The sequence below is a fragment of the Phaseolus vulgaris genome, chromosome 6 (assembly GCF_000499845.2).
Source record: "Phaseolus vulgaris cultivar G19833 chromosome 6, P. vulgaris v2.0, whole genome shotgun sequence".
Classification (NCBI taxonomy): Eukaryota; Viridiplantae; Streptophyta; class Magnoliopsida; order Fabales; family Fabaceae; genus Phaseolus; species Phaseolus vulgaris.
Window position 1 is genome coordinate 23,877,435 of NC_023754.2, and position 13,404 is coordinate 23,890,838.

At 31.6% G+C, this 13,404-nt stretch overlaps 1 protein-coding gene across 1 annotated transcript; it reads right to left on the reverse strand.

The window, feature by feature from the left end:
- Positions 1 to 8,307: 8,307 nt before the first annotated feature.
- LOC137832052 (LOB domain-containing protein 4-like) lies at positions 8,308 to 12,111 on the reverse strand. The gene is made up of 3 exons (XM_068640025.1): positions 12,007 to 12,111; positions 11,690 to 11,878; positions 8,308 to 8,963 (listed from the first exon to the last, which is right to left on the reverse strand). Exons 2-3 carry the CDS (start codon positions 11,867 to 11,869, stop codon positions 8,631 to 8,633), a joined length of 513 nt encoding a protein of 170 aa, XP_068496126.1. The 5' UTR covers positions 11,870 to 11,878; positions 12,007 to 12,111; the 3' UTR covers positions 8,308 to 8,630.
- Between the last annotated feature and the right edge of the window lie 1,293 nt (positions 12,112 to 13,404).

Genomic DNA, 13,404 nt, shown 5'->3' on the forward strand with positions numbered 1-13,404 from the left:
AGCAGCATATGATGCAGCTACATACTCTGCCTCACACGATGACAAAGCTACCACATCCTGTTTCTTTGAGCTCCAGCATATCAATGCCTTCCCAATCATGAACAAATACCCAGCAGTACTCTTCTTATCATCCACATCACCTCCCCAGTCAGAATCTGAATACCCCAAAACTTCAATTTTCTTCAAATTGTTTTCACTTGGCATCAACACGCCATGATCAGTAGTTCCTCTGATAAACCTCAAAATTCTCTTGACTGCAAGCAAGTGGCATGACCTTGGCTGTTCCATGAATCTGCTCAATAACCCAACACTATGACTGATGTCAGGTCTAGTGTTGCACAAGTATCTCAGTGAACCAATGATCTGTTTGTACAGTGTAGCATCTACAAGCTCCCCTGGTGATTCTCTGCTCAGTTTCAAACCAGTCTCCATAGGTGTAATAGCTGGATTGCAGTTTGCCATTTTGAACCTCTTCAAAATGTCTTCAGCATACTTCTTTTGATGAAGAAAGACCCCTCTGTCAGTGAATTTAAATTCCATCCCTAGAAAATATGACAAATTTCCTAGATCACTCATCTCAAATTCCTTCATCAGCATTGACTTGAACTTCATATTCTCTTGCTCATTTGCACCTGTGATCAGTAAATCATCCACATAAAGACATAGGATTATATGATCAGACTTACTAGAGCCCTTCACATATACTCCATGTTCTGAAACACACTTAGTGCATCCTGCCTTTATCAGAAAACTATCAATCCTCTTATTCCAAGCTCTTGGAGCTTGTTTCAGCCCATACAGTGCCTTCTTGAGCCTATACACCTTGCTCTCTTGACCCTTAACTTCAAAACCTGGTGGTTGCTTCACATAGACTTCCTCTTCTAATGGACCATTCAAAAATGCAGATTTTACATCCAGTTGATGCAAATTCCATCCATACTGTGTTGCTATTGCTACCAAAATCCTGACAGTCTCTAGTCTAGCTACTGGTGCATATACCTCATTAAAGTCAATACCTGCCCTCTGCAGAAACCCCTTTGCTACCAACCTTGCCTTATACTTTGCAATCTCACCATTTGGCCTCAGCTTCAGCTTGCAAACCCACTTTACATCAATTGCCTTCTTCTCAGTTTGTGACACAAGTACCCAAGTCTTATTCTTCTCAATAGCTGCCAATTCCTCTTTCATAGCATCTAACCAATTTGAATCTCTCATTGCTAATTCGAGATTTATTGGTTCTGATTCAGCTAACATGTTTTCCTCAAGTAATTCACCCTCTTGGCCTATTGCTTGATCAGGAAACACATCATACTCTGTCAATCTCACTGAAGGTACCCTTGTTCTAGTTGATCTTCTGACCGCTGGTTGTTCAGGTCCAGTTTCAGTACCAACCTTGATAGGATTCTCTTCAGCATCACAGTCATCAAGAGTGGCTCTAACTGTAGGTGGTACAATTTCTCTCTGTGTTGAATTTTCATTCCAGCACCAGCCTCTTGCCTCATCAAATTGTACATCCCTACTCTTGACCATCTTGTGATCTGTTGGTGAATACAATTTGTAAGCACCAGTTGAGTGATAACCAACGAACACCATTGTTTGACTTCTATCATCCAACTTTTTTCTCAATTGTTCTGGTACATGTCTATAGCACAGTGAGCCAAACACCCTAAAGTGACCAACACTTGGCTTCTCACTAGTCCATCCTTCATAAGGTGTCACACCTTGCAGCTTCTTTGTAGGACTTCTATTCAGAATGTACACTGCAGTAGCAGCAGCTTCTGCCCAGAACCTCTTTGGCATTCCTTTTCCATTGAGCATACTTCTAGCCATATTCATTATGCTCCTATTCTTCCTCTCAGCAATGCCATTATGTTGTGGTGTGTATAGAGCTACAATCTCATGAATTATGCCCTCATTCTCACAGAATTTGGCAAATTCAAGGGAAGTGTATTCACCTCCACCATCAGTTCTCAATTTCTTAATGCTACAACCACTGTCCTTCTCAACAAGTAGCTTAAATTTCTTGAACTGTGGGAAGGTTTCACTCTTTTTCTCAATCATATATATCCACACATATCTAGTGTACTCATCAATGAAAGTGAGAAAATAGTGATTACCTCCAATAGATTGAGCCTCCATAGGACCACACAAATCAGAATGTACAACTTGCAATTTCTGTGATGATTTCATGGGTAAATCATGCTTGAATGCCTTTCTTGCAGACTTAGCAATGCAGCATTCTTTGCAAAGTTGTCTTGGAACCTGAATTTTAGGAAGACCAGTCACCATACCCTTTGCATTCAACATGCTCAGGTTCCTAAAATTCAAATGGCCATATCTATGATGCCATGTCCAATTCTGATCATCAGCAACAGTGGTAACAAAACATTTGTGATCAATCATGTTAATGCACACTTTGAAGGTTTTGTTACTTGACAGTGGAGCTTTAAGAACCAATCTCTCTTTTGAATCAAAAAGCTTTATTTCTTTATCCACCATCTTCACTGTATAATTCTTCTCAAGTAATTGACCAACACTAATCAAGTTACTCCTCATGCTTGGCACATACAACACATCTGTGATGATAGCCTCTTTGCCATCCTTCCTCTTCACCATGATGCTTCCAATGCCCTCAGAATTCACTTGACTATTGTCTGCAAATCTGATTCCTCTAGAACTAGATTCATCCAGATCTACAAACCAACCTCTGTTTCCAGTCATGTGGTTGCTGCAACCTGTGTCTAGGTACCACACATTTGATGTGTCATCATCCAATTGTGTTGTAGCCATCAACATTGCATCATCTGAGTCACTTTCTGCCAGTTGAGCCTCATCTTTCCCTTGATTGTTTGATCCTCTACTTGGACAATCTCTTGCATAATGACCATACTTCTCACAACAAAAACATTGTACCTCATTCAGATCCTTCTTCTTTGGATTCTTACTACTAGAAGCACCTTTGTTCTTGGCATCATTCTGATTCTTTGAACATTTGTTCTCAGATTCAGTATTACCCTTCTTCTTTTTCCACTTCTCTTTGTTCTTCTTGAACCATGAAGCCTCATCTTTGACCTTCTTGGTGAATTTTGCTTGCAAAGCCTGATCTGTTCCCTTCTCTGTTTTCCTCTGCTTCAGCCTCATCTCATGAGCTTCCAGAGTAGCTTGTAACTCCTCAAGCTTCATAACAGAAAGATCTTTAGACTCTTCAATTGCAACTACAATGTGATCAAAATTTGCAGTTAAGGCCCTCAACACCTTCTCAATCTTCTGCAAACCAGTGACCGTTTCACCACATGTTTTCATCTGATTGGTCAAGACTACCAATCTTGAAAAGAATTCTGATATGGCTTCACCTTCTTTCATATTCAACACCTCATACTGCTTCCTCAAAGCCTGTAACTTCACCTTCTTTAACTTTTCATCACCTCCATAGAGCCTTTTTAGAGTCTCCCATGCTCCCTTCGCCGTTTCTTCCTCAATGATCTTCTCAAAGACATTACCATCAACGCATTGATGTATGATGAACAAAGCCTTTCCATCTTTCTTCTTCATATCATGATGCAAGGTTCTTGCAGCCTCATTGGTATCTGCTGCCAATTCTGCAACTCCATCATTCACAATTTCAAGCACATCTTGAAATCTGAATATGACCTTCATCTGCGCACACCACCGATCGTAATTCTCGCCTTTGAACACCGGAAGATTCGCTGGAAATTGGGAACTCGTCGTACTTTGATTTGCCATTGTGGAAATTGGATCTTAACCAATGCTCTTGATACCAGTTTGTTGGTACAAGGCTCTCTATTGTGATTGAAAACTAACGTGAAATTTACTAAGAGAAACTTGAGAGAGTTTGAAAGTATTGAAATTGGGAATTTTATTAATCGAAAACAGAGCATTACAACAACAACGTAATCTCAAGTAAAATCAATCTCTATATATTTTTTTAGTTCTGTTTACAACCTCTATTTATAAGCAAAACTAATCTAACTAACTCTAACAACTTCTTACTGTCAATGCCGCAACAGCATGGAGTTAGTTACAAGGCTAACAGAAAACTACGCTTCAGTAGCACAACCATCAGAGTCTGATCATGATAACTTGCACTACAACAACAATAAATACATGCAAGAGGTCGTACATAAAACATTCAATCACGTGTTTAAATCGCGTCAAGTTGTCCCGTTGGATGATTTATGTTGTAAATAGATTGGTTCGTTATTACTCCCTCCATTTCTAGTTAAGTGTGACATTTTTTAAATATTTTATTTTTATTTAAATACTATTATATATTATAATTCATTTAGGGAGTGAATGAAAAAGCCGCAGGTTGTGAAGGATTAAAGGACCAGGTTGTGAAATTGTTTGAAGGAGCAGTAAATATATAGGAGTATATGACAATTTCACAAGTGGGGTTTAATTTGTAATACTAAGTTAAGGATAGTTAGATTGTTTGTTTTAGGATTTTTAAATGTTGGGAAGCAAGTTTGGTTTTGTATTAGGTGGGAGCACGCTTTGCTGTAATATGATCTCCTTATATCCCTAATCTTCTGTTTTTATTTTCTGTTCTATAAAGGTTAAGGTTGGAATATTTATAAAATGTTTCACTTTATTTAGTTTATTCTTTATCAATAAAAAAAATATATTATAATCCTCACTTGCAGACAGTCATTATTGAGTTGGTCAATCTATTATGAATTTAATTCTTCTCAAATCTACATTCAATTTAATTAAATCACCGTGTACTGTATGTATTCATTTCATTATCTTAAATATTTAGATTATGTGTAAAATAGTGCAATCATTCAAATTCTTGAAAATACTAGCAAGAATACAAACTACTATATGAAATACCACACCTAATTGGATGGTTGCAATAAACACATTTCAGACAACCATTCAAGGATATACGAATATCCTTCTTTGGTCCCCTACGTACATCACCATTATTTGCATCACTCTCCACCTTCAACACGAGGCCTACAACCTTTTTCTTCCATTACACACCAGAAATTAGGTTATTCTTTTAACTCTTAGATATTTTTTTTCATTAGCAAGCTCCAAAATCACATCAAACTCCAAAATACAAACAGACATAATTAGCTCATCAAACATTAAAACTACAGTAGTTATAAGTTTAATTAGCACCATACCTATAGTAAGAGATACCATAGTGAGCTTTGGAGTGGTTTCTTCGTGGACAATGCCACCAAATAAAAAAGGCATTTCCTTTTACAAAAAGTACAACACTTTAACATACCATGAACACAACAAATACACAAAAAGAACATAATTTTTGCGCAACACAATTACTCCTCCAAAAAGTCATAATAATCTAATGTAAGAAGGAGATGCTCCTATTGCAATATATATCTTTATTTCATCCAGATAGTCAGATTATTTACAACAAATCTGCAAAACGCACAACTTCTTCCTTTCTAAAACAAGGATTAGCATTACATACCAAAGAAAAGTAAGCAAAATTATTTAACAGATTTCATACATATCATGGGTTACAAACATTAGATTGTAAGATGATCAGAGTTTGAATAATGCCACCATGCATCTGTATTAAAACAAAACCGTATTGCATTGAGTGTTATTTGGTATCCACATGTTATCACAAACAAAAAACTTCAAAGTAGTAAATCACTAGCTTTGAGGCATGTGAAAGACGCAACCACAATCTCACACCCATTGAATATACAATTGTTGTCTAGAAACAATAGTGAGTACTAAGTCAAATTTTGAGTGTCTTTTTGAACTATAGTTGCTACGTGAATTTTATTTAACAATATTGCACAATCATTCTTATAGTGTCTCAACTGTTAGTAGAAATTACACTTTTCTTTTGAATTAGTCTTGGTATTTCTCTATTTCTTGATTTTATTGTCTCTTTTGATTACTAGCAATCCGAAAGACTTTTTTCTTCTTCATTTTCTTTTGTGTTAAGGCAAAGTTCTCTTACATAAAATTTATACTTAACATCTTCTAGCATAATATAATATTTTTCTATACTCAAAAACCTCACCAAGCTCTCATAAAAATGGCAAGAGAGAGGTTTGCAAAGATCATCATTACATTTTCATCTTCTATTTTCACATATATGTTGTGAAGCTCCATCTAAATTGAATTTTGTTTATCAATATAAGTTTTGGCATATCCTCCACCATACACAATTCAAAGATTCATCTTTAACAACTTGTTACAAATGTACTTAGTCATAAAGAGTTTCTTCTATTTTAGTCACAACAACATCAAAGTGTTCTTTCAATAACCTAAAAGAAAATCATCTGACAAATAAAAAAGAATCATTGAATGCATATTTTCTTCTTGCATCTAGAACACATCTTTTTATTCGTTACAAACTCCTTGAGAGTAATGTTCAAATACCTTGTTCCTTCATAGGTTTGAATTATTTTTTCTATTGAATTTTTAGATCTCGGAAGCGATACCCATTTTCTTAAAAGATTTTATCACCAATAGATGTGAAATGAGATCAAATTGATTCTAATATCAGTTTGTTATACATAAGGTATCAAATGAAAGTCCGAGAATGATGAAACAGTTGTGCAAACAAAACAAATTACACTAATAGAGGTGAAGAACACATGAATAAATTACTATGTAGTAATGAGTGACAATATATAATTGTTAAACTTTTTTTTATCAACCAATAAATAAATTAAACAAGATGCTTAAAGGTGTCTAAACTCTTTTTACAAAGAAAACCAATTCAAACTAGGCCTAACCACCAATGTCCAACCTAAGAAACAAAGAGAAAAAGAAGCACATGTTATCCTACCCTTGTATAAGGACAAGACAATTACAAATTAAATAGGACAAAACAAATCTAATAAATTTAATTGAAATAATGCACATGTAGGGTGAGGATAATAAATATATATAATTAATTTTTGTTTATTATTTTTCTCTAATACACAAATAGGACGAGGTTGTAATTTTATATTTGAATAAAAATAGAAAGACAATTGTATGTTTAATATTATTATGATTTTTATTATATTTATTATTATTGGTAATATTGATAATATTGGTAATATTAATAATATTAATAATATTATTAATATAAATAATATAAATATAATATTAATAATATGAATATAATTTATATTATTATTAATATAATTTATATTATTATTATTAATATAATTTATATTATTATTATTATAATTTATATTATAATTATTATAATTTATATTATTATTATTAATAAGTATAATAAAAATCATGAAAGAATTGTCTGGTTTTAGTGTTAATGATCGGGGTATTATCATGTTAGGACATTTAGTTTTTGTTTAAAGCTGTTGGGTTTTGGACATTAATTCTGTTGGATACTTTGCATAACCATTCTACTTCAGGATATTTTTGTTGCTGTTGGTAGATTCTGTTCGCATTTTGATTGCTGTAAAGTTCAAGTGACTGGTTATTTTCAAAACCAATCTCAACTTTTACATCCTCTTTCACATCGAATGAAGAAGTTAGATTAATTTTTCCAGTTTCACTTTTTTCCTGTTCTACTTAATTCAGTATTTCAGTAGTTTTACTAAATATTCTATTTGACTGTGTTAAATAAATTATTATATATCATAGATTGCATTAGTTATCTTATGAAAATTAGTTAGTCAGATCATATTTAAATTATGTTTAATTCTTGATAACATTAAGTACGTATACTTTTTTACTTAATAATAAACGATTAAAAGAAAATAGGAGAAAACAATAAAGATTTATTTTCAACATGTAATTTGATATTTTTTAACTCAAAAATTAAGAATTGTGCATGCTAGAAACACTCAATGATGGAATAATTGCTTCTCTGTTTGTTATTAGTTATCACGATACTCTGCAATTATTTCCCTTCAAAAACTTTATTACTAGAAATAGTGAATTTTTATTTGATTCTAACAACAAAACTCAACATGTTTAAAACAAAAAAAAATATTGCTACCAACCGACACTATTTAAGTTGGCCTATTTTTTTTTATAGGTACGAAATGTAATAAATGTCTGGATATGTCACAATAATTAAAGGCTACAATTTTGACAAATATATCACAAGCAATCAATTCGATCACCAATTTCTTAATTCTCATTAATTCGAACTGTCTGGTATTAGCTAGCTACAACAACTCTATAGAAAAACAAACAACTTTGAAAATGAGATAGGAACACAACACGTAAATTAAGAGTGATTAAGACCAAGTAAATTACCAAATACATTAATTTTATTTCATAAATTATACTCTATATACTCCAACCCTAAATTTATTCTATAGATCAAACTGCAGAAAAAAAAAATCCTTGCAACCATAGAGTCCAAATACATTCACTTCATAAACTTGTCTCATTCAAAGTAATAATAATATTTACACCTTACCTTCAATGACACATCCTTCCCAAAAATTAATTAAGCGGGCGAACGGCCTCCACCACAGCTCCTCCATCACCACCACGGTGGCCAGCCACCACCGGCTCCACCACTCCAACACTCACCAAGTGGAAGTGTAGGCCAATGTATATATTTTTCCTATGCTCCACTAAATAAGGTACTTACTAACTATACTATAATAATATTTATTATTATTATATTATTTTAGTAGAAATCATCACCACATTGAACTCCCATAGCTGGCATGGTCCATCACCATGTCCATGTCAAAAATAGGCTTGGCATGTGAGTCCAAGGTCTTGGGTGATGGAAACCCACTATTGGTTGGGCTATTGGGTCTAGGCCCATAACTTGAAAAAGGCCTATTTTGTCTCACCCTAAGGTGGGCCACCTCAGCCTGGGCCAGGGCCAATTGGGTCTGTAGCACATCAATTTGTTGCTGAAGAGAAGAGATGGCCCCAACACAGCCATAAACGAGGTCTCGGACTCTGGCATTCGCCTCATACACCATGCTACTCACTGCATCCCCTCTTTGATGCATTGGTAGATCCTGAAAATAATTCACAATTATTATGCTCTCATCAAAACAAAAAACCATCACTATCTTTTATTCGTGTAGAATAAACCATAAAACCCTAAATACAAATCAATTCTACGAATTTTGTCATTTTATTTTGATCATGATTAATTCGATCTCACAATTTTGTTTATGTCTTTCTTTATTAAGTCAACAAAATAATATAAATAAGTAGTAAAAAAATAATAATATATTAACAATCAAGTATCATTTTACAATTAAAAAAGAAATATTTTTTATTAAAATAAAGTAATTTTGAAATTATATTAATTATAATTATAAACTGTGTTGTCTTAGCTGTTGGTATAGTAACATTTAAAAAAAAATATAGTTTCTACTTCTAGCGTTGCTTGTTATGTATCTCAACGTTACAATTCGTCTTCACCTTGACTTTTGCATGCAACATCACGTTTGCAATCTCCCATTGGGTACCCAAATGATAATGAAAGAAACTAAAAAGTTTTTTCAAATGATTAAACAAGTTAATCTGCTTTTGAAATTTAAACAACTATTCAATCAGCACAGTCTAATTCAGTCTTTAAAAAGAAAGAAAAATTAAAGAAGCCTAATTAAACATATTCAACTGTTTATCATTCACACACACAACCAAAATCAATGTTGTTTATTGAAAACTGTTTTAAACAAACCAAAACATTCAGCTTATGTTTGATTAGTTTAAAATTTAATAATTTTAGTAAAGTCAAATTAAATGTCCAGTGTAATTTTAACTATAAATTGAATTTTAAACATACACGAAATAGAGAAGGAATATTGATATCAATATTATAAAAGAGAAACACGTATTAGGTGGGGCTTTTAGGTGTAGAAATTTTTGCTCAGGATGTGGTGGGGGTTTAAATTTAAAACACTTAAGATGCTTTTTTAAAAAAAAATTAAAACTACAAAATTTACACAGATGTGAACTTTTAGCGACAAAACATTGTTGTCAACTTTATCAAAATATGAAGAGCATATACAAGGACAGGGTTGTCAAGAAAAAGCCAGTTGTTGTGTCTCTAAGTCATTTCTTTCTCATATATACATTTATTTTTAATATATATATATATATATATATATGTTTTCTTTAAATAAATGACCAGACGGTGTAATTTAATCATTTGTCCAGATAAAAGTTAAAATTAACTTTTTTATATGTACCAAAAAATTCCTTTTATCCTATAAACCAATTTCACAATTAAAAATTATTTAAAAGTTGCATAATAGCCTCATTCATTTTTTGTATATAGTTCAAAATTGTTATCAAAGAATTTTGTAACATATGCTCCCATTTATGTCCAAAATCATATGAGCGAAATCAGATAATTAAAATTACTTGACTTTGATTATGGAATTAATTAAAATAATTTTGGAAGTAAGGCTGAAAACACATTAAAAAGTAACAATACAACATAATTAACAACAACACTGATTTTAAATCAAATTTATAGATAACTCATACTATCATAACTAATACAATATTAATTAATATTTGCAAAATATTAAGAAGATACTTGTAAAATAAACGACAAGATTATTCCAAAAAACTAAAAAAAAATTATCTTGATGATAAAAAGCAAATTTATTTTTTATTGACTAGAAAATATATATATATATATATATATATATATATATGAACATTTTTTTAAGAAAGAATAAATTAAAATAATAGTTCAAAAAACCAAATAATTATGTTTGGATAGTGTTTACATTCGAATAATTAGAAGATCTCCTTTCACATGGCGTGCCCCCAAGATTTTAGCAGAGGTGCCTTTCTGTTATTCTCAAAAGAGTGAAAAAAAAATAAAAAATTCAACGACCTATGCTAAGTAAAAGAGGCGAAAGATTGAAAAATAATTAACTTATTATTTTTTTTTGGTAGAACTTAAATCCTAATATTAAAAAATAAATTAGGAATTTTGTTTTTAAACCTGCATTTTTTTTTTATACCAAACATAGTTGTTAGGAATGAATTAAGAAACGTAAAACTCTCTTAATGTTTGTAAATGTAGAAAACTATCTGCATAAGCCTTAAAAATCTTACAGCTTGCAAAACAAGATACATTATGTTTATAGAAAAATTTACTCAAAAGCTCTAAAAGATAAAAGAAGAACTTGTAAGACAAGCCTTTGAATAGACATAAGATACATTGCATTAATATATGCAAGCAATTTAAATATTCGTATTAATTTTTTAAGACTTGTAATTTAGTAATTTTTTATTTTCGAAATTTGTATAAAATAGAATAATATAACTAAATCAAACATTTGTCTTGAATTTCTTTCTTTGAAACATGTTAGAAATTACGAATCTGATTAAATTAATTAGGTAGGTTTTTGACCGTTAGTTTAAATCTTATAGGACAAAAAAATGTTTCTATCAATAGATCGTGACTAGGCCTTCATCTTAAAATCTAACAAGTTTGCTATTACTTTAAAAAAGCTGCTAAGTTCATCTAAACAAAAGAGGACAACATAACATAAATAGCATTTTTAAACTTACCTTGTAAATTAGCTTTATGTTTAATAAACTTAGACTATTTTCTGAAATATAATGTGTTTGAATGCATTAGGAGGGAATGAGGAACAAAGTCCAATGAAAAAAACCATTTATAATAAACACTGAGAATCAAAAGTTGCATAAGCAAGACATGTGGGGTAGTGATCTATGTAATTGGGAATAAAGAAACAAAAGAGTGAACCTGAAGCATCTTGTTGACATTGCTAGCACCAAACACCTTGTGCACATTTGCAAACTTTTGAGGTTCATCTGCTGGAAAATATGGAGCAAAAACACAATCCTGAGCACACCTTCTTCTCAGAAGCTTGCATGCAGCACAGGGTGAGGCTGCACCCTGCTTTCTACCACCACTTTCCTTCATCAATTCCACCTGCAATCAGAGTATTCCAAACTAATATTTTCTTCTTATTTTTTACCTTCTTCTGTGAAAGAAACTAAATAGAGGGAGAAAAAAAGTGTCGGTACAAAAGAATGGCTAATAAGACACAAGAAAGATACCCAGTTAGTGAGGGAATGGAAAATGGTGAATGGAAGAAGAAAAATAGATGGAAAGTGAACAAAAGTGAGAGACTAAAAAAGAGTGAGGCATGTGGGAGAGAGGAGTGGCAAGCATTATATAATTGTTATTATTACTATTATTATTATTATAAGGTAAGGCCAAAACGTCAATGAAAGAAAAAAAAAGTTGAGGCACCACTACGTCAGGATAAAGTAATCATTCTTAATCAGTAAAAAAAATGTTTATTGTTTTTACAGGTTTTTTAATCATTAAAAAACCACATTTTTTACCGTCCGTTAATCAGTTATCAGTTATTACATGTCAGTTTGAGATTTATAAAGATATCTTAGGCCTAGCTTAGAAATGGCGTTGGGAGAATAGAAATATAAGTTGGGAATTTTTATTTCTTGCTCTACAAAATAGGGCATAGGTCAATAAACTTACAAAAATATTGAAATAGCAACTAAAAATGATCTCAAATTATGCCTAGCTCCGAGATTTATTATGTGCAAATTATTCGTTATATAAGCAATGATATTATTTAATATATGTTTTTTTAAATTTCAATGTCTTAATTTTCTGTGTTTTGATTGATTTAGTGTTGATTGAATTAAATTTTTATGACTATATTGTTATTTTTTTTATTTTTAGTAACAAGAAAGAAATTTATACATATGTTCGCACGTTTGATCGAATAGATTTTTTAAAATAAATTTTCTTTGAACTTTTTTTCATCAAAAGACAATGTCTTAGAAGTATTCGTTTCGGCGCAAGTAAATGTTTGGTCTTTGATTTTTGCAAAGTCTCGCTTTGCTTATTTTTCCTATCTTAGTTGAGTTTTGGATCCTTTAACTTGTATGGTTGATTCTCTAATAAAGTTTGTTAGTGATTGTTTAGGTAGTTTCTTAGTCAAGTTGATAGGCGTGTCTAACTAGGAGAATGATTTTGTGTATTCCTGTAAAAAGGTTAGACCCCTCTAAAGTGGTTCCTATTTATTTATTTTTTTATTGTTAAACTTCTAAAAATTAATAAATTGCACCATTTCAAGGGATTGATTTCTCTACTATATAAATTTAAGATTAAGTGTAAGTTAGGTTTTAATCATTTGGTAAGAAATAATTGATACTTATATAATTATGTATTTTTAATAAATTTTATTATAAACTATTGTAAATGTAGAATAAAGTTTCGAATACACACTAATGGGTTGTCCACTTCATTAAAAAAAAAGATACACTATAATTGTTTACGACAAAAGTAATATGTCACCATGTGTTTGACTGAGGCAACATTACATAAAGAATGCATATTTTCTTAATTTAAGGAATATTTTTTTTTTTTATAAAAGTTCTCATGTTAGGCATCACAATGCAACTTGTCATCTCAGCAAGGCTGAC